General features: G+C 40.3%; 1 protein-coding gene and 2 long non-coding RNA genes across 4 annotated transcripts; 1 reads left to right on the forward strand and 2 right to left on the reverse strand.

Moving 5' to 3' along the window:
• Positions 1-476: 476 nt before the first annotated feature.
• Positions 477-3,904, reverse strand: LOC136245538 (uncharacterized). The gene is made up of 5 exons (XR_010695921.1): positions 3,773-3,904; positions 3,688-3,723; positions 3,601-3,635; positions 1,340-1,418; positions 477-777 (listed from the first exon to the last, which is right to left on the reverse strand). It is a non-coding gene; the product is annotated as an uncharacterized lncRNA (long non-coding RNA).
• Positions 3,905-5,216: 1,312 nt separating this feature from the next.
• On the reverse strand, positions 5,217-22,657 carry LOC136245596 (tetratricopeptide repeat protein 28-like). The gene is made up of 9 exons (XM_066037097.1): positions 22,555-22,657; positions 19,510-19,708; positions 19,025-19,172; positions 11,959-16,541; positions 7,368-7,541; positions 7,082-7,316; positions 6,043-6,119; positions 5,759-5,987; positions 5,217-5,433 (listed from the first exon to the last, which is right to left on the reverse strand). Exons 2-9 carry the CDS (start codon positions 19,690-19,692, stop codon positions 5,360-5,362), a joined length of 5,703 nt encoding a protein of 1,900 aa, XP_065893169.1. The 5' UTR covers positions 19,693-19,708; positions 22,555-22,657; the 3' UTR covers positions 5,217-5,359.
• Positions 22,658-22,705: 48 nt separating this feature from the next.
• On the forward strand, positions 22,706-27,375 carry LOC136245605 (uncharacterized). 2 transcript variants are annotated; one of them, XR_010696004.1, is made up of 4 exons: positions 22,712-22,846; positions 26,718-27,000; positions 27,136-27,192; positions 27,242-27,375. It is a non-coding gene; the product is annotated as an uncharacterized lncRNA (long non-coding RNA). The 2 variants fall into 2 exon arrangements; XR_010696003.1 differs by lacking the exon at positions 26,718-27,000 and having other exon boundaries at positions 22,706-22,846.
• The last annotated feature ends 414 nt before the right edge of the window (positions 27,376-27,789 follow it).

A 27,789-nucleotide genomic window follows, 5' to 3' on the forward strand; every position in this document is an offset into this window, starting at 1 on the left:
ACTAAAATTGATGTGATATTATTACAGTGCAAACTGTCAACTCCCCCATTAAACTTTATGCTATACAGCACATGATTAAACATGGTTGGTGGTCCTTAGGTATTAAAGGGCATAGCCCTCTACTGGTATGTATGAGCTATTGAGTGTCTTAGCCCTTATCATGACACGTTTACCTGTTCTAGTGATCCCTGTAACAAAGATTACAGTGAGCAATCTTTTGGAGTGCTGCCTGATGGTACAAGTTTTTAAAGACACCACATAAAGCATTTAGGACAAACACAACTTGATTGGTGACGATGTCAGTGACACTACTGCTGCTGGAGTTCCTCTGCTGTCTGTACAGTTTGCGATGTCAGTACACCAGTTGTGTACTGACAGTGTGACAGTTCACTCTTGTAGTTAGTCGTGTGATCTGCTTTGCAGTGAAGAAGAGAACAGTTGTGTTAACAACTGTACTACAACTACGAGGAAGTACATTTTGTCGATATATAAAAACTATTAATTCTGCAATTCATTTACACACTATAGAATATTACACACACATTCTGTACAATAATATCAGCATATTCTCAAGGTGTGCACCATTTAGAGATAATGCATCATAACCAGTACATGTGGTAACCATGACTACAATGTGTTACTAGGAGACAACAGATGTTAGAGTTCATCAGTGACCCCTTCAGCAGGGGGATCAGTTGAAGGATCTCTCTTGGTAAACCCTCTCTCTTCTAGAGCATCGCATATCTGAGTGTCTGATAGCTCAGCTACTGCCAGTCGCTATAGTAACAACCAAATATGATATGAAAACTTTGGCCAAAAATAATTGTTTTCAAACTACAACAGGTGATTTGCCAGAAACAAGGTGCAATACTAGTCAGAAATGACGGATTTAGTTGTACCAAGAATTTACAATTAGTACCATTCAGTTCTTCCTTTTACTTTGCAGTTATTTCAATTACATATTGTTACATCATGTTTCAATATAAACAACTATGGTTACAACACACAGAGTTTCTACATTACAGGTAAGCCTGGTGGTTATCAAACAAACCTTCCAAGATTATTATAGGCATGTGGAAAAATCAAACATACCAGATTTAGTAGAATGGATTGACAATACATAAAGTAACACTATTGACTTTAATTTAGAACAGTTCAAATCTGGCACATAATATGGTATTAAGGCCACATGAAGTTAATAACCACCATGTTTATTGCACCTACATTAGTAGTTGAAGAAATTGTCTTTTGAAACATCAAACATGTCTAAAATAGTGAAATTGTTTGTCCCAAAAAACTTCCTATCATCACAACTAAGACACAACCCAACACAACTTACCTCCACTTCAGAGCCCTCTGCATCAAAAAATAAAAATTCAGGATCCCTGCCACCGATGTACTTGATCTCAATGTTATTGCTATAGCAACAGTCAAGGAAGTGTGCTGATGTGTAAGATCACTCCATAGTGGGTGGGTACACTGTGTGGAGTAGTTGACCCTATTATAGCAGGCTCTGTGTAATGTCATTCAGGAATGTATTTTTTACCCATTAACAACAGTAGGAAGGGGAGCCTAGCTACTCAACCTAGCAAGTAAACCTAAAACATTGGAAGTGTGGTGAAGGGTGTAACAAGGCTTGTAGTTTTATTGTTAGGATGTTTATTAGAAATACTAGAGAAATAAGGTAAACACAACATGAAGGTGAGACTATAATATACCAAGAAATGAAACTGAATGTTACAGACATGAAACAACACCTGAACAGCATTTTTCATTGTGTATTCTAGAAAATGATGGAGTCAGTAATCACAAGATATCAGAAGACATTATAACATCTATCAAGCTCCACCATGTGTACCTCCTGTGGTAAATTGGTAAGAGAAGATACCACTTTTTACTGATATTTCCGATACAAGTATTTGTACTAAATTATCTGCCGATGCCAATTCCGATACTAAGTATTGAAGCCTAGACAAGTTTATTATAGAAATTTCACTGTTGTGATACATAACTAGCTATTAAAATATCAGCTTAAAATATCAGCAATACACTATTTAATTGCAGCAATACTTGGAAAAGAGTAACAAAGGCTTTGTTTTGCTACTTTGTTAGCTCAACTACCGTAAACGGGGAAAGTTTTTCTGTTTCACAGTTAAGTCTTACTGAGACTATTTGTGGTGAGTTTCGTAGTAGAGCTTAAACACAGCTATATTGTACACTGTATATTATTGATTTAGTGGGGAAACTTTCGTGGTTTGCTTTGAAACTGCAAAAAACACAAAATATTTGCCCACTGAAAATTTCCTCGTTTACGGTAAGTTACTGATTAGTTATAGCTACTGGAAACTTAGCTAGAAATGGTTTAGTAAAAGTGGTGAGTGTCTACTGGTGGTGTCTGTACCTTGTAATACCGATACTGATCCGATACCACTGGTATCGGTCCAAGAACTCAACATCATCAAACATACCTACACATTACTATACTAGTTTGATAACAATAGTTAGTCAGTTATGAGGGGTTGGGTGTGTATAGCGCGTCAAATACATGTTACTATAACGGAAATAGCTGATGAATTCTCATGATCACATTATTTCTATCAGATGACCACATCGAGAGGTCACAACAACACATTCCTTCAGGACTATCATTGACATACACAGGGAACTATTATTGATCAGCACAATACCATGATGGTGGAATACTAATCATGTTACAGACTGAACTTGACACTTTATCTACTGTGTTTACATCACACAACTTTGACAACACAAACAACACTACACACATCTTCCGTTTGTCTACTTACACCTCATTCACACTACCTTCTAAGCTAAGTAGAACACGGCATGGCTCAAAAATATATTGTAGTGTGAATCAATCGAGCTGTGCCGAACCAGGTCCAGCACAGCACAACAAGGAGAGATGGGCTGGCACGGGTTATAGTGTGAACGCATTCCAAACTGGCCAACTCAGGTTAACAGTACAACTTGCTTCTGTTGGCCACATAGTGAGTACATTCTATGCTCTAAAGTTCTGGCAGAATATATTTGTGACAGTTACATTTGAACAACACATTAACATTCCTGGTGAAAGGAGCACCCACTAGCTTACATGGCGGCCATAACATTGTACAATTTATTTCAGCTGGTTCTACGCTTCCTCACTACAACTCTAGTGGTTCTTTATTAAGCGCCTAAATAATCAAAAGCTTTTTGTGTACTTGTTTTAGCTTATTATTCGGCACTTGTACTATCAAGCTTGTGTCAGATGCAGTAGTATGAACAAGTGCCATACTGAGTTCCAAGTTGAAAACACTCCAGGATAGTGTGAACAGGGTGTTACAAGCAATTTTATGTAGGTCAAGCAAAGAATAATGTGAGTCAGAAACCTGGTCCACAGGAACAATGGTTCTTGTACAAAATTGTGTGTAAGCCTTGTTGCTGATTTTCAATGCCAACATGAGGAAACCCTTGGCCTGATCTACACCAGTGAGAGACAAGGCTGCTGCAGCTATAACTAATGATGTGTTACTAGGCTGAGGTTGACAGCATGGAGACATACACAAACCATTTACTATTTATGGATAGACATAAGGATACTATAATGGTAGCAGGTCATTGATGAATTTCTTCACCTGAAAAACGCCACAATAAATACACACATCACGTGACCATGACACCCCTTACCAATGGTAGCCTGTTTAGACGTCATCCACCACAAGTCTGTACCGTACACGAGATTATTAACAGATACTTGGTAATATTCGCTCACCTCTAGTCTCGCGGACACGATTTCTGCCGCGTTACTCACTGTAGCTACCACCGCCACACACAACACCACTACCGCCAACTTCATTGTTGTCTCACTGGTAGAACTGCGCGTGTGAAAATATTTTTGTAGGATTCAAACTTTTATGGAGGCGCTTAATTAGGTGATCTTAGATCAGAAGCGAGGAACCTTTTGATAGTTGTGATTGTATTTCCTTGTGAGTTAATAACTTTACTGCCAGCTAGCTAGAGAAGTCTGTTATTTTGCCTGAGCATAGATAGCTAAATACAATTACTCTTGAGTCTTGTAGCTACATCCAGTAGCTAGGTAGGTATCTATGTTTTGAGATTCAGGGATTGAAATCACAACTTGAAGAGGCAGATACAGTAGCTAGTATATTACATGAGGAAGATTTTTCAGTTTCAATTTTAATCAACACAATAAGGGGAGCAAACCTCCGGGCCTTGTGGCCAATCACCTCAGTACCAGAAAATTTTTATTTACTGTTCAATTATCAAATATTATGATCCTGAGGTGCATGCCTGCATACCATACTAAACTATCTATGATCTGTTAGGTATGTGTACAATGCTCTGGAGCTATCACACTGTTGTCATTTCAATACATCCTGTAGTATTAGCCTACTATCAATTCCTACATCTCCTCACTTTTGTGAACACTGTATAGTACGTACTATACTGTCATCAAGCTAAAGCCATGTATGTATACACTATTTGGTTGTATTTGTCTCTTTGTTACTGTGTTGTAATTGCACCTTTGTTAAGGGAAGCACATTCTCCCTGTACAGGCTTTACCTTTAGGTAACATCCTGTCTTTTGACAAAGCAGAAAACAAATTTTTGTTGAAATACTCTAATAGTACAATCAGATTGGTGCCTGCAAACTAACAATAAGTTATAACGTAGTCATATATTCACCTGTCTGGTTTATGATGAATCTGATTGGTCTCAAGAGCTACAGTTGTCCATTAAATCATAATGTATGTTTGGTGGGTACAAATGTGCATTCAGTTAGTAGTGAATAGATTAGTCTAACTATCATTTACTCCTGTCATACTGAGATGTTTAGTAGTCCTAGTGGTCTGCTGTAGTGAAGTGAATATTGACATCTTCTGCACGTAAAGTTTAGGGGGTAAGGCTGTTGATGTCTTGGAGCAAAAGCATTAACTACTGTTATCCTCTGATAGAGCAGTCATCTTATCAGCTGCAGCTCTTCACCTGTACAAGATGCTTAGTAATCACATAACTTTGATGTCTACGTACAAGGTGACCACTGCTGTATTAAGACCACAATATATTATGTTGCAGTAGCTTCCCTCATGATCAAGTTCACCGACCCCATGAAATAGTCCTTACACAACAGATTGTAGTTGTCCATAACAATGCAGGCAACTGTTACGGTCTCAAGAATATACGGCTATTTATGGATTGGATTATACATTATTATATATCATGATTAAAAGATATTACAGATCAGTATAGCACAAACAGATCAGTGGATGATGTCATTGCTATATTATGTACAGTATAAAAATAACAGTGTAGGGATCACATGATCACAGTGGTGCAGGTTAACACTCAGATATTAAGTTGTCGGGTGTGTCTTGTTTGGAGGACGGAGCAGTTTCCATTAGCTCCTCAGGACCTGCAGAGGACAAGTACAATGTTCACATGTGGTCTTTCTGTCACGGGCTTAACAGGCTATATTGCATTGGTCCAGCTTTTCAGGATAAAAAATCTCCACATAATAAAGCCTAACAGTTACTTATGTTATAATCAGTGTAACCTCTCCCCTGAACATAGGCCTCTGTCTAATTAACTAATAGTCTTTGTGGTTCTATAATGCTCTACCCATAGTCACGAAAGAGGACAACGTCCACCCTAAACGTTTATTAAAATCACTACATCTACTATATAGTGATCCCACTCTACACATATACACTACAATATGGAGGTGTCTATATACTCACCATAAACAGCTAGTATGGTTCCCAGACCATACTCTAGCATGGACCGGTCCACCCCCACAAGAGGTGCGTACAATGTTACAAAGTATTGGTTAATGTCCGCTAGGTCAAAGTGGAAGCAGTTGAAGAACTCTTTACAACCCTTCACCTTCCAACAAGTCATGTCCACCTGTATTTGTATACCTTGTTCCTGTGATGTCAAATTGTGTAATGATAGCAGGGCTTGTCGCAGCTATAGGGAGGGGGTAGTGGTGACACACTGGTGGGGTAACAGTAACATGGCTTACCGCTGCTAGGAGGATTGAGGCTATCTCAGGATGTTTGGCTAGCGATTGAAGTGCCTTCAGAGCTGATGCCGGTACACCTGAATACAAGTCACACATTAGCAACTTACCAACAATTTTAAGTTGGCACCACTAACAACATTTAATATATATATTGTGATTCGCTTGACATGGTCACTATAATGAGGTGATCTTTATTAATGAGGTCATGAAGCACACCTTGTTATAGTTAAAGCACCGCTGCACGCGTGTACGGAAAATACAGTACAAGGGTCTGTGTCGAGAGGCTAATACAGCAAGAGGTAGAGCCGAGTGCTGTATTTTCCTTGAGACACCCCTGAGTACTAGTGCTGTATTTTTCAAATACACAAGCAAGGCAGTGCTTTAACTGTTACATTGTACTTCCTGGTCATCTGGCTAGGAGCAATTTTTTCTAGTACTCAAACTGCTGCGATTTTCGGTGATCAGGATATCAGTAAGTGTTTAAATAATCTATTTCTAGTCGTAGAAGGAACTAATAGGATTAGTTTGGCTGGTTTTAGTGATTTACAGTCTGTTGTTTATGTAACATTCCTTAAACAAATTCTCTGCATAACTGTACTGTATTTGCCCAATTAGCTGTATAACTGAACTGTATGACTCATACAGTACAGTTATGCAGTTGTATGGACAATACTATACGCGGCATCGCTTTGATCCTCCCACACAAAGTAATGTTTGGGACCTACTTGACATGGTCACTATAATGAGGTGGTCTTATTAATGAGGTCATGAAGTACACCTTAGCTATGTTTGGGACCTACTTGACATGGCCACTATAATGAGGTGGTCTTATTAATGAGGTCATGAAGTACACCTCAGCTATGTTTGGGACCTACTTGACATGGTCACTATAATGAGGTGGTCTTATTAATGAGGTCATGAAGTACACCTTAGCTATGTTTGGGACCTACTTGACATGGTCACTGTAAGGAGGTGGTCGAGAAGTATTATTGCCCATTCATCCCCTAATACAGACACCCCTCTCTAATAGAGCACCTACTTAATAAAGACTCAATGTGTCGGCGACACTTCCGTTGCATCCCAGAGTCATCATGATCAGGGAAGAATATCATTGGAGGAACATCCTTCTTCATGTGTTCAATCATATGGAATCCAATACTGGTAAGTAGGTCCTGCCAGCCATGAACTGGCCCAACTTTCTGCTCTATTGACATCTTAGTGATGTACTTTGGCTCTGTGTTGCCTTCCTGGATACGTCGTAGTGATGTCACCACCTAGCAATCATCACCATGACTACATGTTGCTGGATCACATGATCCACTCACCATTGCCTGCATGGTCTTCAAGGCCGCTATTCCATAATCTAGTGACCCTAGCAACATGTTTCTTAGGGCCATTGACAACTCTGCTGATCCATCCCTGAGGACAATATCTTTGCCAAGAACAGCAAAGCCAGCCCAGTGTAGTGGGTGGAATGACTTCTGTGCACTATGCACCGTCTAAATGAGAAACAACAAAGTTGATGACTGCACATAGACTCACACAATGAAACCTCTATAACTTTGATACCGTTCATTGCACAGGTTATATGGTAGTGTAGGCACCCACTGGTGGTGTTAGTTTCACAGTGGTCTATAGCTTCACTGACCTACTGTAATTTTCAATAAAATGATTTACATGTTGCATGTAATAACTCTATGGGAGATTATCTTGTATACACACAATGGATTAGACAAGCCTTACATGTACAGTATGTATTGCTTTTACACTGACAGTAGGGAGTAGGTATTATAGCTATTTACAGTGTCACACACATGAGCAATAGTGCTGTCAGAGTGGGGATTGTTTTAATGTACTTATTGTATGGTTGTTGGAGTTGTTTACATAATGAAAGTCTTATTGAATATTGTGAGGGAGAAAACATGCAGTTTTGGAGGTTACCAGTGAAAATTTTATCATTGAAACATTTACACCTCCATATTAAATATATGAAGTGTTTGCAAATCCACGAAAAGTTAACATCACTCAAGCTCGAAAAATTTGCCCCTCAAAATATTTTGGCTGTGCTATTTGGCTTTAAGTCTCAGACTACTTGAGGCTGGGTTTAAGAGCTGTCTTTTCTGGGTGGTGCGGCAAGTGATTTCTGGCATTGGTAAGGACTTGACTTGACAAGAATCAGTGGTGCGCTGGTGTATGGCCTGTTACAGTTGGCTAAACCTTTTCTGCATTGATCCTGCTGAATATCAGCCACTAAGGAGCCAGTTCAGCCCCACAACCTCATTCAATCATAGTCTCCCTCCATTTTGAACTCTATCCGAGCACTCATGACACTACTTCACTCATCCAACTTGTCAGATTTTCTATCTTATTTGATGGGAAATTACTGGGTCTTGTGTAAATTTCATACGCGTGCTCACTACCCTCGGAAAGTTACTGTTTATTAACTGTGTGATTAGAATCGTTCTCCCAAAATTCAGTTACATATATTACTTCTGTCATTCACCCATCACTTTGCATTGCCACAAAACCTTTCAGCTATCAACAGGAGCTGGAGCAAACCAGTTATGGTATTTTACAAGTTTCATATAATTCAGGAACATGTGGTACCCATGGTAACCATGTTAACATGAAATAGCAGCTACTACAAGAGTCAACAACATGTTGACATGATCATATGGATAGTAACATACTGTACATGTCTATAATAGATGATATTTTGGGACTGGAAAACAGTTGTAGTGGCCTAACAACAAACACAGGTTAACAGTATAGCAGTCTGAAATAATATTACACGTAACACAAAGACCTTACGCTGAACCTTAATGTATAAAACATGAGCACAAAAGCCATCATTAAGTCCTGTCATTATGACCTTCTGCTAGTAGTGTTGTTGATGTTGTGCTACTTCTAAAAACCAGGCGCCATGCAGCCTACAAACCTAATACTTATGTTGGGGTTTGCTTTGTTGCTACATACACAATTGAATCATAGTAATTTGTATTTTGTAGTTGATGAAATACTTTGTAATTCTGTAAATACGTTGCCAAGCACTGCTAAGGAAGCGTACCTTGAACAAACCGCTTTAACCCACTAATAATACAGTTTGTTTATAGCATTTTCTTATGTAAATTCTCCAGGCAAAGCCTCAAAGCTGCTGTTCATTTCCGTTTGCATATATACGGGCACGCCCCCTTTTCAACTCAAAGGAATTTGTTATACCCAGTAGCCTAGGAGGCCAGCTATGTTGTTTTTCGGCTGTTTGACGTCTGTAGAGCCCATTGGGAAAGGCTTTCACCGCGTCCTTATAAACTCGCTTCACCCGTATTTCAATCTGGCACATATTAACCAAAACTTGCCTGTCCAGAAGTTTAATACGGCTCTATATGGCCTTTATTTCTCACACAAAGGCTGGTTTAGTGAATGGTTTAGTGAACAAAATTTTGCTTACGTGGGTTAAATTAGATCATCAATTTTAGTCAAAGACATGGGTACACAGAAGCCAAAGCCTGCAAGGGTGCTCCCCACACAAAACATACAAAGATACACACAAACACACACACACACAACAGGAGACACAAAACAGTTTTAAACTTTACGCAAAAAGAAAATGATGAACTGCAACTCAAATGCTTTCGCATTCGATAACTGTAGGATGCGGAGAGGAATAGTGTTCCATAGAAAATGAGTGTTGATGAAAAGAGAGTAACGATAAGGATTGATAGTTGAGGATGGGATACACATTGCCATTTGATGGGATACAGTGATGGTAGAAGAAAATTGAAAATATGGGGAAAATGGAATGGCTACTTTATTGTGTAGAATATCATGGGCCAGACTAGTAGAAAAGAAAGATCTTCTGGTTTGAAGTGGAGATCAATTAAGTTCTTGTAGGCAAGCGTCTGAAGGCTTATCTACTACTGCACACCCAACGTGCAGCACGGCGCTGGACCAATTCTATATCTTTTGTGTTATTAGGCACCAAACTGGGGAAGCATATTCTAAAATTGGTCTGACTATAGCTTTGTATGTAGTTGCTTTAACTGATGAAGAACATGAAAATAGTGTGTGACGCAAGTAGTTCAGTGAATGGGATGCCTGGCTGCTAGATGCTTCACATGATCACCCCATTTAAGCTTAGAATTTATGAATACTCCCAAGTACCTGACTACTGATTCTACCGGAATCTGTTGACCACCTAGAAAATAGCTACATATTGAGGAAAATGTTTGCACGAGAAACAAATTCTTTCACACGTCACAGGATTCAACTTCAATAGCCACTTTTAGCACCATTCGTATATCTTCGTTAAATCATCTTGGAGAAGTTCACGATTACAAGGGGTCTCAATTTCCTTATAAAGAGCAATATCATCAGCAAAGAGTTTGATGTCACTGTTTTATGCAGCTTATCAACATACAATAACAACAATAGGGGACCTAGCACTGATCCTTGAGGCACTCCGGATCTGACAGGCAACCATTCAGAAAAGTTGCCATTAACTACAACTCTCTGAAATCTTTTAGTTAACAATCATGATAAAAGATTGCTATGAATACCAAGACTCTCAAGTCGAAGTAACAATCGCTGATGTGAAAGAGGGTCAAAGTAAGAGGCAATGAACAGAGTTGCGCCTTTCGTGCCCATGTAATGGTAGAGTGTTTATTGCAAAAGCCATGTTGAGTAAGCTAATGGTGAATAATTCTTTCCATTACCTTAACAACAATGGACGTAAGGCTGACAGGACGATAGTTAGAAGGAAGGTGTTTATCGCCCTTTTTATGAACTGGAATGATCTTAGCAGTAATCCAGTCCCTAGGTAGTGAGCTGGAGTCAAGGGAGACTTGTAGATAGTGGAGAGCAAATGAAGTCTGCACCAAGTTTTAGCAAATGGGCTGGAATGCTATCAGGGCTACAGACTTTATCATGTTGCAAATTGATAAGTTACTTATGAACACTCTCTGGTGTAAACTTGATAGTGTCAATTTATTTAGGGTAGAAATGAATGGAATCACGCAGAGATGATAGATTTGAACAATCTTCAGCAGTAAAAATGGAGTTAAAGTAGTCATTGAAGACAGTGGCTTTGTCAAGGTCATCAGAGATGAATCTGTTAGAATGATTGAGTGGAGGGGGAGACATTTTACAGAATTGACAAAGTTCTAAAATTTCTTTGCATTGACAAAGTAAGAGAGATATAAACAGCAGAGTCCTGCCTTGTGCTTGAATGAACTAGATTGTTAATAGCCTTGTATTTCACCTTGCTCACATCTAGGTGCAGAAAGACAAACATATATACAAACATACATACAAACACAAACACACACTTTTTCAGAAAACCATTTCAGTAAATCAGGCGTGCGCCCACAGCTGGCCTTTGGCCGGCTGTGGGCACGCACCTGGTTTAAAAAAACTTAACTATTGCTTTAAATCGTAAAGTTATGAGATAACAGCTCAGCCAGCCTTATCACTGACTTAACTACAGTGCACAAGTTGGTCTGACCTCAAGTCTTGTCCTTTCTCACAAAAGACATCAGAGTGCACTAAAACACAAACAGTAACTGCTACTAATAGGGGGCACATTACTACGTGCAACGCTTCAGTACACACTACAAGCGGCAAAATTACAGTGAAAATTTGTCAAACTTACTATTAAAACAAACTCTGGTGAAACATGACAAGAACAGGAACAAGATGTGGGAACATCTTACTAGAGCTTCTGCATCTTTGTAATTGATATTTTAAGAAAACAGCAATGACATTTACTTGTGGCTACAAACCAAAGATATTTAAAACTCATCTTTGCAGCTATTTCTTGTTTGTTTTGTTTATGTCATGTTCCAACTGAGGACTTCCCTGGCTCATTGCTAATGTATTTACACAAATACACAAATATACACACACATTCAATTCACTCACTTGCATGGCATAGCACATTCCACGACTAGTCCTGCTACCTCTGACTAAGCTGGAATAGAAGGCATTCATCAGATGTCTTGATGAACTGTTGGTGTTGGGCCATAATGGAGCCACCACACACTGAGCCCCACCCACAAGGAATGCCTGCACAATAGCCAATAGGTGATCTGCTCTTAAGTGTACTTGTTCCTGTTTGTAACATGCACTAATAACAACCATCTTGGCAGACAGTTTGGCAGTTAAAATGTCCTCCAATGTCACTACATACTCAGCAGCACTTGGTATACTGCTTACTGCTCCATCTGCCTCTCCTCTTAACGGTAGACCGCCTCCCTCACCACCGATCCTGCCATTAGCTAACCTTTGGGTCATTTCTTCCATCGGGTCATTGCTCTTGGGGGCTAGCACTATCTCGCCTCTACCCCATGATATATTAGTAGCAATGTGTATTGACTCTGCTGATGACAACTGCTGTAGAAATCTCTCCTTGGTGGCAGCCACACCTAGTAGTGGCTTGACGTTGAGCAGATCAGCAACTACAGTCAACTCCTTCTCAGCAGAATGATTATAGAATAACATTGCTGTAGTGTTCAGTGGTGACGTAGGGTTACCCACTACTAGTGGATCAGAAGTGGACTCTTCTGGGGGAGCTACGTCATGTGGTGTAACCGGAGAACTGACATGTTTGCTCCGTGAGAACGATTGTGACCTGTATACTTTAGATGCAAAATCTGATGGAGGTGAAGTTGATGCGTTGCCTCTAGTACCTGAGACACTTGCTCGTCGATGAAGTGGTACCTTGTGTTTAGTGGATGCCATTAAGGCATGTACTGATGGAGCCAGACACAAATGGAAACGTTTGTACAGGAACTGAGAGCTACCTTCACCCTTGAGTAGCGAGAATGGTACTAGGTAGAGGTCTCTATCAGGAATGATAATCAGACGACCACAACTACTACCGGGGACCAGTGGCTTAGGTAGTGCTGCCTCTACTGGACGTATCAGGATATCATAGAGGTCATGAATGGGGTGGAAGTTAATATGTGTTGGTCTAGTATAGCCACCGGATATAGTACTGGCTGCCTTCCCTACAGAACCAGCTGTGAAGTGTTCCACACTGTCTAGAGAATCTGTGTCATCAAATTCAAGGTCATCAAATGATCGCGATGATGTAGAGAAGGTACGTTGTTGTTCAATTCCTAGTGTCTGCCTGACAGCAATCACTCTGTCTACTAATGGTATATAGGAGCCACTAACTTGACTGTACATTGATGATGTGTCTGACCCCACCATGTCCAGTGTCTGTAGGTCACAGTGTCTGAACTGAACCACTCCAGTCTTTGGCATAATCAACCATATGAACAGATGCCCTAAGGCTACTGTGAAGTAGATCACAGGTGCTCGGTATGATGATACAATCTCAACTAGTGCTTCAGGGGATAATGACTGATCCTTCAGTAGTCCAACATTCTGCAGTGTTTGACGACACACTCCCTTCTCCAAAAAGATGTCCACCAATGCTCTGTTCCTTTCCTTCTCAGCCACACTAAGAGCTTCCTCCACCTTGTTCTGTTTGACAAGTACATGTATGAGTGTTTGGTACAGTTTGGAGTGTAGTAGTAAAGTCCTCTTAGTGGAGTAGTCAAAGTATGCATTAGTACCTTGGTAGAGTTGATCAAACAGAGGTACTGCTCGTGTTAGGGAGACATAGGCTAACTCAAGATCATTTGTGTGGTACAATGCCACACCCAGGTAATATCTGATCTTTGCTTCCAGCTCAATTTCTTGCAAACCAGTTATTAAGGCTAGAGCTTGTTTGAGCATTTTAACAGCTTTGCTATCAAACCGAAGGTTAATGTTGATCACACTTAGTCCATGGAGAGCTACTGCCTTCAGTACATCATCTTGGATTTGATTTGCAATGTCTAGTTGTTTCTCTCTATGTTCAATAGCTGTATGGTAGTCTCCCAGTACTTCAAAATGCTCTGCAATATTTCCAAGAGCACGAGCTTCTCCATCTAACATTCCCATATCGTGACAGATCCTCCAGTCAAGATGGAAATAATCTAATGCCTCCTTGTGTCGGTTAAGGGCAGAGTTCACTTCACCCAGTCCACAAGCAGCTGTTGCCTCTTCCACGGGATTTTCCAAGTCTCTAGCCAAATAGAGCTGTTTGGAGTACACATTTAGTGCTTCTCCATAGTTGCCCATTAACATGTACACACCAGCTAGATCAGCATAACACTCAACCATCACATCTTGATCATCTAATCCTTTGGCCAAATCTAGTCGTCTCCTAAAGTGATTCAGAGCCTGTGATAGTCTACCAAGACCTCGGTTGGTTCGACCAAGACTAGCATAAGCCTTCAGTAGTCCACCGGGATCGTCTAACTTGTGCATCAATGCCAAATGCTGTTCATGGCAGTGAACAGCGTGGGCATAGTTTAGGACTGCTTCATAAGACTCTCCCAAGTTAGCATAAGCTTCAGAATGCTCTCGTAGTTGATCCTTTAAGGCCAAGGCTGTCTCTAATTGTTTTTGGTGCATGCGTAACGCCTCTTCATGGTTATTCATGTTACGGTAGACAATTCCTAGACAGCTGTAAGCTTCACTGATCAGTACTGGGTTGTCTAACTGTTGTGCTAGTGTTAGGTTACGTTCATAACAGTTACAAGCTTGCTGTAGTTGTCCCATACAATTGTACACTGATCCCAGGTTACCATAGGCTTTACATTCTCCAGTGGTATCAGTTGTCTCCTTCCTGATAGTAAGGTCTCGTTGATACTGACTTAATGCATTATCATACTTGTCCAGTGCAAGGTAAGCATTACCCAGACCACAGTAGGCCAATCCCTCAAAAGACTGGTGTTGTTCTCTTTTTGCTTCAGATAGCAACTGCTGGTAGAAGGTGATTGCTTGTTCATAGTCCTTAGCATTCAGCAGATCTTCTGCCATTTTATTTAGTAGACAGCAACGGTTGGAGGTGTGCTCCATTTCCTCAGCCATGTTAAGTAGCTTCTTCTTGTATATGTCAGCTTGAGCATCATCTCCGATTTCAAGATTAGCTTTGATTAACTTCTCACAAGCCTCCGTCATGCCTTCTTTGTCCCTTGCCTCTTTAGCTACCATGAAATCATGTTGGTAGAACTGTATTGCTTGTTGATGGTTACCTAGTGACTCGTGACACATTCCCAGATTATGACATATCTTACTCTCCAGTGCAAAATCTTTCATATTCTTAGCTATCTTCAGTGCCTTATCCAAGTGTGGTACTGCCTTTACATATTCAGCTCTTTTTGTGTAGAAGTTACCCAAACTACTTAGAGCTTGACATTCCAATGCCTCATTGTTGAGCTCTTTTGCTAGTTCAAGACTCTTGATAAGATGTTCACTAGCTTGTTCATAATTCTCCAAGCCCAGGTAGGCAGTTCCCAGGTTACCTAACGTTGCTACTTCACTCACTTGGTCGTTAACTTCATTAGCAATGGTCAGTTCGTGTTTGAAGAACTTCACAGCTTCTCTCAGGTTGCTGAGTGCTAAATGACAATTACCAAGACTTGCATATGCTCTACCTTCAGCTGCACGATCCTTACGTTGCTGACAGAGCACAAGACACTGAGAATAGTAACTCATGGCCTGTGATATTTTTCCTGTGGCCTGCAGGATGTGTCCCAGTTGACTTAGCGCTGTACACTCTCCTTCAGTGTCACTCATCTCTTTACTGAGCTTCAGTTGTTGTTCACGACAAGCCTGGGCATAATAGTAGTTTAACATGCTCTCATTGGCCTGCCCCATACCACCATAAGCCTTAGCCTTCAGCTTAACATCATTCAGTTCAACAGCTACTGATAATAGCTGCTGGTAAAACATCATTGCTTGTTCAAAGTTGCCTCTCATGTGGTTAATCTGACCTAGGTTGCTATAAGCAATAGCTTCTTGTTTCTTGTCTCTCTTTTCCTTTGCAACTGTTAGGTGCTTACGGTACCATAGCAACGTGTTGTCAAGGTCATTGGCTTTCTCAAAAGCACTGGCTACATTTAGCAGTTGTTCAAACATTACACTTCGGTTTCCTACCTGTCGGGCTATCTTGTATGCATCCTTGTAGTGTGTAGCAGCCTTACCACCATTTTCCAGCTTCACACAACACATGCCCATCTGAATGAGAGCATCCAGAACCTCCTGGTGGTCCCCCACCAACTGTGCACACCTGGCCTGCTCCTCATGGTGGTATAATGCTTCTTGATATTGACCAAGTGAAATATACGCCACTCCTAGATTAGAATGTGACTTACACTGAGCTCGATCATCCTTAATGTTCTTATTAACTGTAAGATTACGCTCCATATAGTCTAGAGCTTGACTGACATTCCCTGACTGCCAATAAGCATGTCCGAGTGTTTGTAGCAGTGATGCCTCCAGGCGAGCACTGTCAGTACCGATAGACCTAGCAGCCTCCAACACTCTCAAAGACTGGTCCAGTCTACCACTAGATAGTAACTCTTGTCCAACCAGGGATACTATGATAAACGGAGTCTTCTCCAGTTTGAGCTCCTGAAACTGCTTCAACTTGGGCTCAAAGTTTTCTGTAGTGACAACAGGGTACAAAATGACAGAATTATATTTTCAATAATAAACAATTATAAGGACAAATTATGAATTTTAAGTTTGATTAGGGATCATAGGAAAAAAAGAAGAAGGAAAACAAGGGAGATCGCTTACACTTGCAAATAAACTAGTGGACATTTAATCTCTACTTCAGCCTATATCCATGACTGAATTAGGGATTAAATGTTCACTAGTATATCTGCAGGTGTAGGCGACCTCCCTTATTTCCCTACTTTTCCCTAATTGAACTTATTTTTCCTTATACTTGTTTGTTACTTTTTTGTAACATTATTGTAACTGGTGAAGCCATGCTTACAGCATCAATAGAAAGGATGGTGCCAGGTTAATGTTTTGTCTGAGCGTGCACCCCAGCTATCAATTACTGACTCAAATGTAAAGTGGTCAGTATGCTTCACTTTCAACTATGTTCAGCTTGTAACACAGTGTTACAAACAGAGAAGAGTAGGAGAAGTGCCTCTGCTATCAATCCAGTCACCATGAAAATATGGACGAGTCGTGTGCCCCAGCTATTGATTACTGACTTGAAAGTGAAGTGACCTTTTCCTTTCAGCTATGCCCAGCCTGTTTCAGTGTTACAAACAGAGAAGAGTAGGAGAAGCACCTCTGCAATCAATCCAGTCACCATGAAAATATGGACGAGTCGTGTGCCCCAGCTATTGATTACTGACTTGAAAGTGAAGTGACCTTTTCCTTTCAGCTATGCCCAGCCTGTTTCAGTGTTACAAACAGAGAAGAGTAGGAGAAGCACCTCTGCTATCAATCCAGTCACCATGAAAATATGGACGAGTCGTGTGCCCCAGCTATTGATTACTGACTTGAAAGTGAAGTGGCCTTTTCCTTTCAGCTATGCCCAGCCTGTTTCAGTATTACAAACAGAGAAGAGTAGGAGAAGCACCTCTGCAATCAATCCAGTCACCATGAAAATATGGACGACTCGTGTGCCCCAGCTATTGATTACTGACTTGAAAGTGAAGTGACCTTTTCCTTTCAGCTATGCCCAGCCTGTTTCAGTGTTACAAACAGAGAAGAGTAGGAGAAGCACCTCTGCAATCAATCCAGTCACCATGGAAAATACGGACAATTTCTGTAAGTAGGAAAATCATTGCTGGCGCCACTGCAAATCGACACCTTGGGCTATCAGCAAAAAGAAATGGGACACAAGGTAAGTCCATGATGTGTGCATTGTATATACTGCGGTGTGCCAAAAGGCGCGTCTCAGGATGAAGCAATTTTGAACAGTGAAAACATCAAGCCTATAGCCTTATCGAGTCAGGCTTACTTATAAGCATCAGGCAGGGAGGCAGGCAGGCAGGGAGGCAGGCAGGCAGGCAGGCAGGCAGGGAGGCAGGCAGGCAGGGAGGCAGGCAGTTAGTCAGTAGAAAATTCTATTCAATATATACGTGACCCACTTAGCAAAAACCTGACTAGTTTGATTTTTATCAAACTTCTTTTATAACTTTTTTATTATCCAGAGGGAAAAACCAATGGGCTGTCAAAGTTTCACCTTATCTGGTGAACAGTTGTGGAGTTATAGCGATAGACAGCAGGAAGAGCAAAACAATCGAATTGTTCAGTAACTATACGGGAAAAAAATCCAGGTGCTCGTTTAATCAATCATAACTCATGAAGGAAACAAGCTAGGGACTTGCCTTCACAATGAATAGGGGCATTCAGCAAGGTATGGTTTTTGCCCTACATACACTTGTGCATTTAAGCAAAAAGGCAGTTTAAACTTACAAACAGTGATGTTTACATAATATTTTTACTGTAACATAGATAAACGTCCATAACTCACGTTTACTTCATGGCAATGAAATGAAACAAATATTCACCATTAACACACAAATCTATTGGTCACTTAGTTATCTCAATTTGAGCCTTGTTTCACTGTTTACTGAAGCGATTAAAATGCGTGTAAAATTATTTTTGTAGTACGCGATTTTACCCAATATATTTCAATGTGGTTTTTCCCAAAAACAGAATTATGCAAACTAGTCAGGTTTTCCCCCAGCAGGTTACACTAAATATTTTAAATTTTGTAACAATGTATTGGAAGCATTTAGGGTCGTAATTATTGAAGGCACTTTTGGGCTTGATTATACCTGACCAATACTGCCAAGACGCCAGGATGGTATTGTGAAGCTGATTTTTGGGTGATTTTTTCCATGATCCCCAATATACAGTACTACTGTTGATCAATAATCAATAACAGTACTACTGTACTGTATGATAGCTCAAACTGTAGCTATACATACTCTAATAGAACACACACACTTCAAACAAACAAAACGACCTCTAAACTCACAACAGAACAGCAAATACAAACAAGCCATTTGTCAGCAACAGTGATAGTCTAACATGGAAAAATCAATGTTCTCAAGTGAAACTTCCTTAGTTTGCACCTGGACTCTAAAGGTAAGACATGGACAGGCACACATACCTCTTAATGAAGACTTCAACATGGTCTCCACTAGAGCAGTCAACATGGCACTCTCCTTAGGATCAGTAGCCAGTCCCTGTGAGAATGCTACCATGGCTTCTTCATGATCATCCATACCTTGAAGAGATATTCCCAGCCGGTAGAACCCCTACAAGTGAAACAATAAGACAAAACTTGAGGAAAACATACAAATAGGCAACATCAACTTGTATATAAACTGACAGATGGATGGAAACACAGACAGGCATGCACATACTATCTGCATAGGACACATACACACACACACACACACACGCACGCACGCACACACACACACACACACACACACACACACGCAACACTACACACACAAACCAACACACTGCATACCAACAGAAGGCACATATAAACACCAATACACACATACAAATACACAAAGAGGTAATAGTTACACATACCAATGGACACACCAACACACATACTTATCAACAGACACACAAATTTACCTTTGGCCAATCTGGCTTTAGCTCTAATGTCTTCTTAGCATCTTCTAGAGCTTCAGCAAATCTGCCCAATCGGATGTAAGCCGCTGACCTATTGCTATAGAGAGTGTAGTTGGCACGGTTCAGTTCTATGGCGGCCGTAAACTGCTCTATAGCCTGAAAGAATTCTCCATCATCTGCCGCCATTTTGACTGGAGGTCACCTGATACAACAAGAAAACATCACTAATAAGGTAATTGTAACATGACCTAGCTCTGATCTGATTGGTGGATTTGGTTACCAACAAGTGTAACATTAGGGAGGATACTACTGTGGCATCAAATAGTTTAATAAGCAAGAGTGTACTGACATATATTCAACACAGGCATTTGTGTGAAGTGCTTATGTATATGGGTGCATACAGATGTCATGCAAACACATAGTCACACAATTTTCCCCAGCAAGATGATGAAACCTGGTTAGCTCAGGCTGTAGATGTGCACAAATACTTTACACAAGTCGATGGTTAGAAACAAGTGGAATTGGACAGAAAAAACATTCAGTAACAAGGACAGCACCTCATGCATGTACACTGTTCTTCAAAAAGTTTAGGAAACCATGTATGTATTTTGGAATAAAAACAACCAGTAACAACTGCATACAGCCAGTCAGTCACAGCTGGTTTGAAAATCAATCACTGATCAGTTTTAGATATGTACCCATCAGGATGGTGATAGTGCTTATCATCACATGATCTCAATTATCATACAGCATATACCAATCATCATACAGTATAGTAGGGACCACAAAGGAGTAGGCGTGGCCCACAAAATAATATCACCCAAAAGCCAGCCTCAATTTTCTCAGACGACGATGAGGCAGTATTGGTTAGGTAAAACTAAAGCTTTCAGATTGACTCGAAATACTTTCAATAAGTTGCTATGGAATTTTCTACTGACTGAGTAAGTAAGTAACTGACTGATGCCTTCAGACTCGATAACGGCTAAGGGCTTGAATTTTTCACTGTTGGACGTCACTTTGGGCCGAGAGGCGCCTTTTGGCATACCACAGTACGTATGTACGATGCATTCTTCATGGACTTACCAGTGTCCTCCTTTGTGTCCCATTCATCGTTGCTGACAGCGAAAAGTGTCGATTTGGTGGTAGCAGCATGTGATGGTTTCCCTTCAAAACGGAAATCGTCTGTATTTTTCATAGTGGCTACTCTGATTGCAGAGGTGCTTTTCAAACAGTTCTTGATTCGTACTGCTGTGTAACAAGTTGACCATAGCTGACAACGAAGCGTAATGGATACTTCATTTTCCAGACAATAACTGATATAACTTGGGTGTGCTGCGCCATTTCTTTCTTTCGGTATTCATGGATTGCAGAAGTGCTTTTCGAACAGTTCTTGATCCGAAATGCTGTGTAACGGGTTGGGAATAGCTGAGAACAAAGCATAATGGATACTTCACTTTTCAGAAGATAATTGGGGCACGCAGCACCATTATGCGTGGGTTCACAAAGTCATAATAATTATTTACAAAAAAAGTTAACAAACAAGTACACAGAAACTAGAGTAGGGACCATAGTACATCGATAAAAAGTACTGAAACAAGCTGGAGTAGTGAACGATATTAAATCACAGTAAAACAATAAGAAGTGTTATATCTCTACTGTGCTATGGTCCCTAATCTAGTTAAACTTTTCTGTGTACTTTTTAATAGTGATCATTACATAAAATATAGAGCCCAGAGAAAAAGCTTAAGAAAATTAACACATCAGCCAACCAGGTGGCTAGTGGTGACAGTTAAGGTGTCAAGAGCAGACATGTGTGGAAAACGGCAGTACAAAAAAAGCTACACTTTTAATTTTAAGGCTTCTTCATAGGAAATGTAAAACGAAGTCTTTGATTGGCCATAAATATTGTGTCAGACATGAAAAAAGAAAAATATTTTCAGTGGGTCAAGTAGAACTACAAATGAGCCATACCATCCATGAGATATTAAACGTTCTTGAGGGTTCACTTCATGTTATACTGTACTAGTGTTGTTGACATCCTTGTTGCTGACCTAATAACACACCAATGGAAGCATCCTCACATGGTGGTTATCAGGAAGGACCAAGGGATTAGTTAAATTGCACACTAGGGTATCACATCATGCAGCATTCTAATAGCAAGATAGGGACCAAGTTAGGCATTACATATTATCCCAGAACACACTTGGGAGGTTCACTCACCTAAGCGCGTAAATGTGATAGTAGTGTGTGTGTGTGCATTTACCATTGTCATGTTATGCAGAGAGTAAATTCCCCAGGGTGAGTAGCAGCTTCACTATTACATCATAAACACCTCATCTAGCAGTTTGCTCACTCCCACACTTATAAGTATGTTGTCAGGATATACAAGTTTTATATCATTACCCATGTACCAACGAGCACATGTGCATATCCATGTATGGTTAGTCGGAAAATCTAAAGCTTAAAATTGACCTCTCTATCAGTTGTGCTTTTTTTGAAGACGTTTTCCTTCCTCAGTGTGCATGTGGTAAAATGCATCAGGACAGCCTTTATTGCTGTTATGAACTATTTTCTATCCAATATATACTTGAGAAAGTTTGTTACAGCAAAATAGGTTTCACTGTAACATTGTTTACCATATTGTAAATGTACAATGATAACTTGTTGCTAAATGCATACACTGACCAAAGCTTTTTTTTGTTGTCAGTGCAATGCAAACATGCTCAGAAACGGTTGTTACAAAAAGGATGGTACGGTAAATTTTACAATAGTGCTCCCAAAAATCTGCACAACTATCATGGGGGCAGTACTTGGCTTCCTATCACTACTGGTATAAATTCTCACACCTCCCAATACACTACACAAAAGTCATCAAGGGATATAGTGACATCACTACACCATTAATACTGACAGGTAACCGTACATAACCGGACCCAGTACTACCTGCTCCTTACACAACGCCATACAAATCATACTAGACTAACGTTAGGATAATTTGTTGGTGAAGTGTTACTGGCCAGGTAACCCGCTCAATATATCGATACTCACCACCAATGGAATATCAAATGTTCTCTAGTCGCTCCACTTTTAACTGCAACATCTGCACCGTAATAATCCAGTGATACTTAATTACGCGTGTGGAACTGTCAACTTCTAGCGCAGGCGCTGAATACTTGAATGAGACTAAGCGCCAACTGCACCCGATTGAAAGTCACGTGTTATATATCCCGCATGTTTGGGTAGCGCTGCTATTATTGCCATGTTGAAGGATGCGGGTGTGGAGTAGTGCCTTGACTGTCTCTCCGGATGCATTGGAGTTTAGTGAGATTGGAAGTTTAGTGTGAGTTTAGTGTGATTCAAAGTGCTTGTGTATTGTAAATGGCCTAAGACAGTGTGTCATCTTACTGTACGCTGTATCCTCGGCTGTATGTATCCATAGCCTGAAATATTCCCAAGGAATATGCCTGATCATAGCATAGATAGTATATTCTACTCGAGCGATTCTACTATCTATGATCATAGATAGGTGTCACATGCACGCGACGAGGTCTCATGATGTTCCCTTGGATGTTCCTGTCCCACCGTACCTGCATGAACTAGCAAACACGTTATGAAAGCCACAGATGCAAGGAGTGACTTGTACAGTCACTCCATGTTAATTGCAGTTGCAGCTCCATGCCTGTGCAACACCATGCAATGTAGCAGTCATGATTTCATTAAAACATTTGCTATGGAAACACCACATTATTATTGACATAAATGTTCAGGCCTGTAGAAAATATCATTGTGGTTCTGTCCCATCATGATACTGTTAGTAAACTGCTGACTCTTGAATTGTTACTTCAACTGCTGAGTTGGATTCGCTAGCGTCTGTGAGCTGCTCGTCATTAATAATGTTTAAACCACCTTGATCATTCAATGTTAGATCACAAGCCACATTTCCAGAACTATTTTAGTGCTTCCTCTGTTGCTGTATATCATGCCGTAGGCAAGAAATTCATGCAGATTAATTTATCCTTTCATCAGAGCGATTTCATGGTACTACAGGTACAATAGGCGATAGAGTGTATAGCAGATACTTTTTGATCGCATGTTAGACGAAACTGATTCAACCCGATGACCACATGTGCCAACCATACACACACACACGCACACACACACACACACACACACACACACACACATACAAACTCAGTATGCAAGGTGTTAGCTAATAGAGTTTACTTTTACAAGGACTACACCATGCATACGGTTTTGAAAGTACATTACTATATATTCGTAGCTGTGTAATGCAGCTATGTGACTTTGCTTGGTATATCACTATTGTAGGCAGAGCATTCATTGTCATGTGTCTGGCACACATCAAGAAAAAATGTAGCCTTTCAGTTTGCCTTGTATTGTTGTCCACACAGAATAACAGTAGACCTATACCTATCTATAATGACATTACCTCGATTCATTAAAATACATTTCCAAATTGTTAAACTTTAATATGATACTTACAGAGTGCACAACTGCATCCATGCTTACATGTATAATATATAATTTCAAGTGAGATCATAATGTGTTATTCATTGTATTTGCTACTATTGGCACAGGTTAGCCTTGAACCCAACCTTATGTACTAACAAAGCAGATAGTACATGTGTGTCTATAGTGTCCACCCAGCTGTTACATCAATGGCCACCTGGTATAAACCAGGGATATACGTAAATGCCAACTATCCATGTATCGCAGAGTGGGTGAAGGTCCAGATGGGACTTTGGGTGTCCATACCTTCACCTGTGAGACATGATACAGCCTCCTGTGAGTAACTGGTCCTGTCCCCGAATATTTGCTGGTGCTGACTCATAACACCTGGGTAATGCACAGGTGTTCCAGTGCCGGTTCACTGCGTGCATGTGTGTGTGTATATGTATGTGCGTTAGAGAGAGGCAGAATAGCCAAGTGGCTAGAGCACATCCTATTAATCAGAAGGGTCATGCCCGGTTATGCAAAGTTGGTGTTGTTGTTGTTGCTTCCTTAAACAAAAATCTTTACCCATATTGCTCCAGAGTACTCGGCTGTAAAATGAAGACCTGGTGACCTTGTGTCAACTGGGGAAGCAGCTGTAACATTAATGGGTACCAGAAAACAAGCTAATATCCAACTGTCCTTGTCTCGCTTAGGGGTGTAGGGGTCGTTGTGGAACTTCGGGTTCCGTGACTTCTCTCAGTAAGACTTGGGCAATCCTTGTGTGGCTTATGAGTGCTGCCCCAAGAGGATTTTCCTGCACCAAACTCAAGTAACTGAGGCATCCCAGTGCTGATTCGCTGGGGAGCAATAGCCGTGTTTTGCTTGGCTGCTGGTGACCTTTCTATTTTTTTTCTGTAGTGTGTGTGTGTGTGTGTGTATTTGAAGTAAGTAAAATCAGTGACAGTAACAAGACAATATCAGGGGTTAATCTAGGGAGGGGCGGGAGGGGGCACAGGCCCCCCCTAGGTTAGCTATTGCCCCCCCTAGGTTTATACCTAAAGCCTTGAGAAATGGAAACGTTTAATTGATCCCAAAAGGTGTATACTCAAATGGTCAATATTCAATGGCATCACAGTAAAATTTCACCAAAATTGAGTATATTTACACCTAAATTTTCAAAAATTTTCTGGGGAAGCATGCCCCCAGACCCCCCTAGAATCTGAAGGGACTTACTTTGCCCCCTCTAGGTTAATATTCTGGGTTGAGCCCTGAATATTACAGCTGGCAATAACCGATACTGCCTTGTTTTGAAAAACTGCTATATAAACAGTTACTGCGATATCATAGCGAGAATACAGCTGCAACTACACACTTACACGCCATATTTTACTTGTCAATCCTTTACTTGTCAATCCGTATTAATTTTCAGCCTCCTTGTACTAGCAAACAAGCCTAACCCATGCACTACTACATAAGCGACACACTAATTATTAGAATACAGGCGAGGCGAGGCTGCAGCACTACTGTGATTGTGGGATAAAAATTCTGGCTTCACATTAGTAAGCCTTAGTAAATTATCTGCTAGCTATATACATAGAAACTAGCTATGTCTCCTTCAGAATTTACATGCACTCCATGCTCTATAAGTTAGGCTGGTATTTCCAAACTCCTTGCAGTTGTGGTAGCTGGTAAACAAAGTTCACCCATGCAAATATACTGTGTAAACAGTTTTGAGTGTACTTGCAATACCGTGATAGTTGCAATAATCATGATAATAAGCTCCACAATAACTGTGAGAGGAAATTTTCAATATCGCCCAACCCTAAATTAGAGTAATCAAAGCAATTTATGCATTGTATATACTCACCATCCACAAAGTGCACATTATCCCTCCATTAGGTCCAGTCCATTGCTTGTCTGATATGCACAACAATAGTTCTGCCATAGAATAAAATTATTCATTACATTTTGAGATTTTCTGCTGTGGGTTGTTTATGTATGTAGTAGCTGCTTTTGTGTTGAGGTAGGATTCCTAGCAATGGAGTAAGCCAAATATAATTTTCAAATCAAACCACGATAAGGTGCTCAGCTGAGGGGTACACTGGTGACCCCAATCCGCATGCATCAGCTGTTGTCACGCTACTCACTCATTCACTTGGTGTGGTGTATTTTGCTTACAAACTTGATGACAGGACGCACAGTTTGAGCTTTACACATAATCCATATGGTATCTACATAGTTCTTGCAATGCATATTATTGTATCACAATTGTTGCTACTTAGTCTTCACAAAGTCATGCTTGGAATAATTGATTATACAATACAGTAATACTGTAGTATTCATAAATTTGTATATCTGGTTTCTTCATTACTGCAGCACTTGGTATAATAGTAGATTTTTAGCCTTAGCAATAGGTACTTTTAGCTACAAGTGCATTTGTCATGGTTATAGCTCAAATCGATGGCAACTATGTACCCTAACTAAGATTTCTAGCATCACCTTTTGAAAATATTAGTGCGTATATGAAAACATTCTCTAACATTTCTTGTTTCTAGCCCTGTCCGTCCGTGAATCCATGGAATGCATTATGTTCATTCACTTATCAGTTAATGGTCAGCTGGTTCATTCATTGTCATTTTCATAGGTGTAGTTTCCCTCTGGCCTATATTTGAGGCCAGGTATAACCACATGTACATATGGTGATGATATAGTTTCAATCGCATGAAGATTGGGACAGCTGTGTGATTTTCATGTAGTACACCATTGCTGTGTTTGGAAACTACTTGAAGCGGCCACTATAGAGAAGTGGTAAGAAGGTGGCCACTACATACAGAGAGGTGGTTAAGGAGGTGGCTGCTGAGTGAGCCATTCATGTCAATGTCTGTGAATACATCTCAGATCCAGCTGCCAAGTAAATTTAGGTAGTAGGTACATGTGTGGTGGCTACAGCTCTTCTATGCAAACATGAGTTCACTTTTCGTTGAGATTGTTTTGTTACTACTACACTACTTTGCTTGTCAAAGTAATTTAACAGTAAAGGTACTTTGCATTGAAGGTTTAGATGACTTAATATTTTCAACATTTAAAATTTACTGTAACGGGACTGTGTATTTTGCAACATGCACCTTTCACTATGCATGTACAGTGTATAAGGTCTGTTTGTATCTACATTAGACGTAAAATTATTCTGATGGGACTGCAAAGACAAGATGCTGATATGTATTGAGCTAGGTAAGCTACATACATGCAGTGGTTACAGATATATATATTCTACTTATAGGAGAAACAGAAAATGGTGTTGCTGTATACATCTGAGAACAATTATAGTGCTACTTTGACATTTACAGTGTGAATGTTGTGTCTGTATTGTGTTATTGTAAACTGTTTACACATCATGATTGTTTTTATTCCTCACATTAGTCATAAGTCAGTACATTATGTTTATAAGTACACAGTAAGGATCCAAAGGCAGTGTACGTGCTTACTGGAGATCCAGGCCTAAGGCTTGTTTGGAGACCTAGTGTGGAATCCACATGATGAAGTGTCAACTGATATCACTGATGACCTTCTACATGTGTCAGCATAAAAATGCTCCATGGCCATGGGTAGTCAGTGGTAGTATGTGGCATTGTTGCGACTATGGAAAGGTGGAATGATGTGATTGTTACACCACAAAGCTAAGCAATTTACTAGCAACATACCAAATGTACAAGTTTGACCGGATTTGCAAAAGAGGGTTTTCCACACATGTCCAGTTTGCCAACTTTGGCAATTCATATATTTAGAATGGAAAGAGCTATTGACTTGAAATTTGGTCGAAGTGAGCAC

This window comes from Dysidea avara, chromosome 15 (genome assembly GCF_963678975.1).
Source record: "Dysidea avara chromosome 15, odDysAvar1.4, whole genome shotgun sequence".
In the NCBI taxonomy this organism is placed as follows: Eukaryota; Metazoa; Porifera; class Demospongiae; order Dictyoceratida; family Dysideidae; genus Dysidea; species Dysidea avara.

Excerpts from the sequence above, each read along its gene's own strand:
- LOC136245596 (XM_066037097.1), bottom strand. The coding sequence starts at position 19,692 with ATGGCGGCAGATGATGGAGAATTCTTTCAGGCTATAGAGCAGTTTACG. Across the intron at positions 16,542-19,024 it reads GTTGAAGTCTTCATTAAGAG|AAAACTTTGAGCCCAAGTTG; the intron begins GTATGTGTGCCT and ends TTGTCACTACAG. Across the intron at positions 7,317-7,367 it reads TGAAGACCATGCAGGCAATG|GTGGTGACATCACTACGACG; the intron begins GTGAGTGGATCA and ends GATGATTGCTAG.